Source organism: Sorex araneus, chromosome 7 (genome assembly GCF_027595985.1).
Source record: "Sorex araneus isolate mSorAra2 chromosome 7, mSorAra2.pri, whole genome shotgun sequence".
NCBI classification, from domain to species: Eukaryota; Metazoa; Chordata; class Mammalia; order Eulipotyphla; family Soricidae; genus Sorex; species Sorex araneus.
The window spans coordinates 40,064,174-40,071,391 of record NC_073308.1 but is presented as its reverse complement, the minus strand read 5'-3'; the positions used below and the strand labels follow the sequence as shown (position 1 = coordinate 40,071,391).

The window sequence follows — 7,218 nt, the reverse complement described above, 5'->3', positions numbered from 1 at the left end:
CACAGGAGCCTCACCCATGAGTGAGTCCGCTGACAGAGTACTATCTCTACAGCTTCTGGTTTGGGTTTTGTTTTGTTTGCCGTTGAGACATCAGCTGCTGCTTTGCTGTAAATAGACATGACTATCTTGAAGTATATTCCCTTTCTCTTCCATCCCTGTTTCTTGAGGGTTTGTTGTTGTTTGGGGGGCAGTATGGGGGCCACACCCGGTGCTGTTCAGAGGTTACTCCTGGCTATGCACTCAGGAATCACTCTGGTAGTGCTCAGGGGACCGAATCTGAGCCAGAGATCAAACCCAAGTAGGCCGAGTGCAAGGCAAGCACCCTACTCACTGCACTATCTCTCCAGCCCTTATATTGCTTGGGCTTTTTTAATGGATATTGTCCTTGTTAAAATCCTTCTCTTGGCAAGGTTTTCTATTTCTCATGTGATGATCATTTTTTATACTTTCTTTTGTTCACATGGTTTATTATGCTAACACTCAGATATATGGACAGTTAACCAATGCCAAAGGAAAACTTCGGCAGAACTCTCCAGGATATGGACCAGAGGGGTGTCTTCAGTGATTCTATACCACTGGCAAAGTTAACAGAAATAAAAAATAAACAAATGGGGAACTGCATCAAATTAAAGTTTTTGTATGGCAAGAGAAACTCAGGCTAAAATAAAGACATACTACTGAAGGAGAAAATGTTTACACACAGTAGATCAAATAAAGGGCCAATATCCAATATATAGAAAACACTCACAAAACTCAGTAACAAAAAAAAAAAAAAAGAAAACAAAGCTCAAACACATCTCAGACCAATGAGAATCACATATGTTAAAAAGATTTGGGGCTGGAGCGATAGTACAGCAGTTCAGGCATCTGACTTGCATGTAGCTGACTCAGATTCAATCCCCAGCATCCCACCTGGTTCCCTGAGCACTGCCAGAAATAATTCCTAAGTTTAAAGCCAGGAATTACCCCTGAGTATCCCCAGGTGAGGCCCGAAAACCAAATAAAAACATTTAAAAAAATTAAAAGATGGAAACAATCAATATTGGCAGGGATGTGGTAAAAAATGGATCCTCATCTTCAAAATGGAACTACTGGTAGAGATATCATCTAGTTCAGTCTCTTTGGAAAATAGTACAAAGACTTCTTTAAAAGTTAATAACAGAGCTCTCATATGACCCAGCCAGTCTACTTCTTGATAACTATCTTCAAGCAAAACCATTAATTTGAGAAAATAAATGCACACCTCTCTTCATTGCAGCCATTAATCCAGCAGCCCAGATAGGAAAACAAGCCAAATGTTCAAAACAGGTGAATGGATCAAGAAGTGAGTTCTCGGGGCCAGAGATAGTACGGCAAGTAGGGAGCTTGGCTTGCACAAGGCTGACCCAGGTTCAATCCCTGCCATCCCAGCACCACCAGGAATAATTTCTGAGTGAAGAGTCAGGACTAACCCCTGAGCATAGCTTGGTGAGGCCCCAAAAAATAAAAAGGGAAAAAAAATTCGAGTTCTATATACCCGATGGAAAACTACAGGCCAAGATGAAATCACGTAGTTCACTGCAATGTGGATGGAACTGGAGGCACGTAAGTAAAATAAGTTGGAGGGTGAAGACAAATACTGGATCTCACTCATCTGTGAGACAAAACAAAGGAAGAGAGTACTGAACAACAAACATCTAACCCTTGATTACCAAACTCAGATTACCGAGGGGAAGGGGAAAAGGTGGGGGAAATGGAGGGTTTGGGGTGCTTTGGTGGGAGGGGGGGGTATGTTTTGTATGTCAATATAATAAACATTAACACAATAATAACCAGGTTAACGCACCTTTAATAAAAAACAAATTATAAAAGGAAAAAAAAAAGTGTTAGCATTTCTCAGACTCCTTGGAACCATGCTATGGTGGAAGTTAGAAGTTTTGGGGGTTTTGTTCGCAACCAGCTGTGCCTCGGGGCTACTCCTGGCTCTGCACTGGGGGCTCACTCTGGCGCTGCTCAGGGGATTGAACCTGGGCCGGCTGCATGAAGGTCACTGCCTTACCTGCTGCGCTGTCTCCAGCCCCTAGACGCTGAATCTAATCTTCAGGAACTTGATGCCTTTCCCAGAGCCCCAGCCAATGCCAGGCCTGTTTCCCCTCTCAACGGACAGGCCTTCTGAGGGACGTGTTCTTGGAAAAGCGTGTCTGGTCTGAAGATGTGTGGACTGCCAGCTCTTCTCTCCAAGTAATAATGGGTGGGAGAGAGGTCAAAAGGAATGTCACATGCAACGTCGCCGTAGAACACAAGGGCAGGTGCGTGTGGCGTGGGATACAGCACGTGGGAAGGGAGCTGAGGACAGTTTCATAGGGGAGGTACGTGCCATTCAAGGATGACTGTGGAGGGGTGGCTACTCCCAGAGTTAACCTTCAAGCACATCAACTATCCCTGTGCTGCCACCTCCTGGCCACACTTAAGATGCAGCCAATTCAGAGCACAAAGTGGCAGTCACAGCAGCAGATGTGACAGCACACACACACACACACACACACACACACACACACACACGGAAGACAGCACGCGGGTGCTGGTGCCGGCACTGCCTGAAGTCTGCAGTCTGTCGGGAGTGGCCAGCCAGGATCTCTCCTCTGTCAGGATCTTCTGGGCACGGACACTGGCACTGGGGCAGCTGAAAATAGAAAATTCACACATTCCAAATGGGATAGTGACACCCCCGGATTCCATGTGGTATTATGGAGTAGCAGAGTCTGTGCGTGCACCCAGCATAAGGTTTTTAATCCATGGTGAGAAGATGAATAAAGTCAAGGAGAAATAAAATTACTACCAGCCCTGTCTGACTCCCTCTGCTGTCCTACCCCCACCCTCTCAGGGCAAAGCAAAGGGACCCAGCACAGTCTGGGTGGGACTACGGAAGGCGCCCTTGGGGGAGAAACAGCCTGACAGCCTCCCAAGGCAACCCGGGCAGTCATCTGACCCCAGAGGTCCCCATGGAAACGGAAGGGGAACATCCTATTAACCGAGAGGGGCAGAGAAGACGGTGCAAAGGCCTGGAGGTAAGCTTTGTATGGAGAGCCCCAAGGCCCAGGGTCCCCACTGCACGCAGGGCCCCCACTCCAAAACATAACCCAACAGAGCTAATGAGGTGAGGGAAAATAAAAAGGCGAACAGACGCGAACTGACAATGGCGACATGATCTTTATTATACAGCACACCTGATGTTCGCGCGTCCCACCCAGTACAGAGTAGTCTATAAAACCAGCCGTTCAAAGGGACACGGTGAATTCATCATCCATAAGCGGGTCTCCTAAAATACACACAATGAACATGGACCTGCAGGAACAGTGACAGAGGGGAAGTGTGGAGGCACAAGGAGGGGGAGCGCGTATGAGCTCACGTGTGTGCCGAAGTCCTGTTCTCGGGTTATGTTATTGCACTTTGATCCTACACATTTAGTATTTTACACCTTTTAACACTGTAATAAAATAGATGCTTTAAAACAACATTACGGAGAGACAACAAGCTGTCTGGACCCCTCTCCCCTCCCCCTGGGGACAGCAGCCGGGCGCAGCTGGTGGCACGGGCGTCCGCAAAGCCGACGCAGCGAGAGGCCACCCCTTTCAGGACACGAGGCCCCCATTAATATCCCACACAAGGACAGACCCCGAATCCCACCGTCGCTGCCACCATCCTGTGCGGCGTTTAACTGTTTCTGTATCAATGTTTGAACCAAACGTGCCCGAGGCACGGGAGAGCTGCCAGGGAAGTTTCTCAAGGTCATTCCCCCGTCCTCACCCATGGGACTCCCCCCTAGCCTGACCCCCCCCCCCGCCCTCATTTCAGACAGACCCTCTTTCTCTTGGAAAGGAATGGGGGGTTGCTTCATGCAGCAAATCCAACATCAAGCTTTGAGAACTCGAATAAAGCAAGTGCTCTTTGGACACTGGGTGCCGGGGGGAGAGGGGGGGCCGTGTGGACCCGCCCGCCACCTCCACCCCGCCAGGCCGTCACCTTGGTCCCCCAACGGCAACTGGGATCACCAGGCCGCCTTGGTTGGTCAGTGCTAAATATGCCAAAGAAATAAAGTGTCGTTCAGTGCAGTTATCACCCTGCCACTCTGCCACCCCGACCCCTTCTCCCATCAGGAAAGAGCTTTCCCGGCCCCCCTTTGGCAACTCAGGCGAAAATACCAAAGAGCACTGGAGAGCCGCCCGCCGAGAGCACTACTCTCCCGCTAGTCCTCCTGGGGTAGCCGTGGACCCTCTCCTCCACTGCCCCCTGGAATTTTAGTGTTAGAAACGGGTGCCACCTCTGCCCTCGCCCCTTCCCGGAAGAGAGGACGGGCTCGCTCCACCACGAATCCTCTCAGCGGAGGGGCCGGAGACTGGGGCGCGCTGCGGAGACCTCGGCCACAAGCCGCCCTCGCCCCCAGAGGCACGATGCTGGCACCCCGGTTTAGGGGAGCTCGAGGGCCGCCACCTTCCTCACTACGGCTCTGCAGGGAAGTCCCTCACCAGTTAGTGCTGAAGCAAAACAAGTGCGTGACTGGAAGCGTGTTAAGAACAGCCAGGCTGGGGCGAGCCATCCTGACCCTGCCCCGGGCCGGGCGGGAGGTTCATTCTGCCCTTCTTCCTCTTCTCCCGGCCAGCCTCACCTCGCCGCTGGGGACCCGGGCAATGCTGAGCCTGCCACCGCTCAGGGCCAGGCGACTCCTCGACCGTCTAGTGTCTTCCCACCTTCCGTAATAATGGGTGGCGAGGAAGGAAGAATCCCAGATTAGCCACACTGTTACAAAATAAAAGCAAAGTATATGCACACTTATACATATATATATATTCCTGCACTCAGCCTGCTGAGTGTTTAAATAACATCTCCAAATATCTAAATGTGGACTTTGGCTAGCCTATAGATTTTCAGGAATAATTTGCACCTTTTTTTTTTTTTCAGAATACTTAAAAGGAAAAAAAAAAACTCACACAATTTCTTGTCCCTCTAACTTTGAATAGTCCCCTCTTTCCTCCCCACCCCCACACACAAAAAGTGTGGGGAATAGGGCTGCGGCAAACTAAGGTTCTTGCAAGATTTAGGGGATGAAACGAAAAGGAACTTGGGAAGCCCTTGTGAATGAACGGGGTGTGATCGGGGTATGCCTCCCCCGTGTCAGGAACCTGGCTTTCCTGGGACCAGGTGTGCCGGAGCAGGAGGCATCCTGCAAAGGGAGCCGGGCCGGCTGCTTAACGCTTTACCCAGAACAGACCTACACTGATTTTTAACAGGAGTGTCCTTATCGCTCCGTTTCAAACTTGAAACCTGACCTCCTATGAGCCCGTCACGCTCCTTAGAAGGGCACTGAGTCAACGCTGTTAATAAGAGAGTGACGCGAAGTACAGCGAGGTCCTAATTCTGAGTGATGAAAAATTCGACTGAATTCTCCACCAAAACAAGGCCGGGGTCTCAGAACCCAGAGACAACCTGGTCAGTCACTTCTCCCGCTTGCAAGTGAACTTGGAGTTTTAATACTTTAGGGAGCCACAGTACTTAGGGGGCTACTACCCTCGGCCGAGAGTTAAAACTGAACTTGAAAAACTACGTGAGATTTTTCTTAGTGTACCCTGCTGAAGTTCAGGACATGGTCGCTCTGTCACAACCAGCCTGGAAGGCTCCGGCAGCACGTGTGCTCACTACCTGGTCGCCACGAAGGGCCCCTTCACGCACACGAAGGCACGGAGCCGGACCTCTGGGTCCAGCCAAAGGCCAGGCACTTCTCCCCTCCACCGTCAAGTGCTTCATCAACAGGCCAAGGGAAGCGCAAACTCAAGAATCAGAGATGTATAAAGAGTTCCACTTCCTTTGTCTGGGTTCAGAATTCTTTTGCGATTCTCGACAAAATGCTCCAAGGGCTGCAAACTCCCTCCTGCCTGGAGAGCAGGGGCCCTCCCCAGGGTGGCGGCACGCAGAGCGGCAGAGATCACTCGCCTGCTTCTCCCCTCCACTGACCTATAGGTCCCAGTAAAAATAAGGTAAAAGGATAAGTCAATTGCAGTAGAAACCTTGGTTTAAAAAGCTCACTTAGCAAACATTTAAAAAAAAAAAAAAAAAGGTCAGTATGTTATATTCGAACACAAGGAGAAGAGGTTCTACATTTCTGAGTTTAGAAAACAAGTCGGCATCTCATTAGTGGGTTGCTATGGAGGCCCACAGCATCATTCTCGGGTCCCAGAATGACTTCGCAGCGGGTCCATTTCAGTCATTCACCCTTAAGTACCATGTTAACTGGCGCATCCCCATTTTGAGAACATCCCCCCACATGAAAAAAAAAAAAACCCACCCCAAAAGAGGCCCCAGGGTAGAAGACAGTCTCTGAGATAGCAGTAACTCAAACCCCAATAGCAACACAGGCACGCTTCCGTTTTCCTTCCTTTGTGGCATCCTGGGAGTGGACCTGAAGCCCTGCCCGAGTCCCTGGGAACACCCTGACACGGTGGCTCTGGCTCCCTCCCGCGGGGACCTCCGGCTGTTGCAAGCTCGCAGGTAGCCTGAGCCAGGTACCCATGTATTATTTTCTGTTCCTATGCTCTAACAACCTCAGAACGATTTTTGTTCCTATGTTCTAACAATCTCAGAACTAAGCTCAAATTTTCTAAGGATTCTGATGGCTGGGCAGAGCCAACCATTCTTGGTTACAGTCAAAATTATGAAATATGGTCGCTCTTATCGCCGTCCCCAGTGCAGTGTCCCTGGTGCCCTGGCAGCACGCCGGGAGCAGACCACGGGAGCAGAGGCCTCGCTCAGCTGAGGCCAGAACACTGCGCTATCAGCTTATGTCCGAGACAGCCGTCTGCTAAAGGGACAGCCTGGTGTCAGTGCAGTGCGGGCCGTGCTCCCTCAGCCGCCCGCAGCGTCTCTGCCTGGGAGGGGGTCCGGGTGCCCAGCAAGCATCACTCCCCGCGGGAGCGCTTTGGAATGAGTAAATGTCAAATTCTCCCATGGCCAAAAGGTGAGGGGAAGAGAGAAACAAGAGTGGAAGAGGTCTTTGCTTTCAAGTCGAATCCTCGAGTCTTCGGTTCGGCCGCTCGGAGTGGGACTTGCACAGGCGGTCCATGATGCCTTGCAGCATGGGCTGGACAATGCCCAGGAGAGGTCTCTGAGAGGGGTCCCCATCCCAGCAGGCTTCCATCAACTGCCAGCACTCCTCATCGAACATGGGGAGGCGTTCAGGGCGGGCCC

The 7,218-nt window shown here is 50.8% G+C and overlaps 1 protein-coding gene across 1 annotated transcript in view; it reads right to left on the bottom strand.

Moving 5' to 3' along the window:
• Positions 1–3,170: 3,170 nt before the first annotated feature.
• The window catches only part of DSTYK (dual serine/threonine and tyrosine protein kinase), a 62,756-nt gene continuing 58,708 nt past the window's right edge, over positions 3,171–7,218 (bottom strand). Inside the window, exon 13 of the mRNA XM_055144440.1 lies at positions 3,171–7,218. Within this exon, the coding sequence (XP_055000415.1) occupies positions 7,031–7,218 (188 nt within the window). The 3' untranslated portion in view covers positions 3,171–7,030.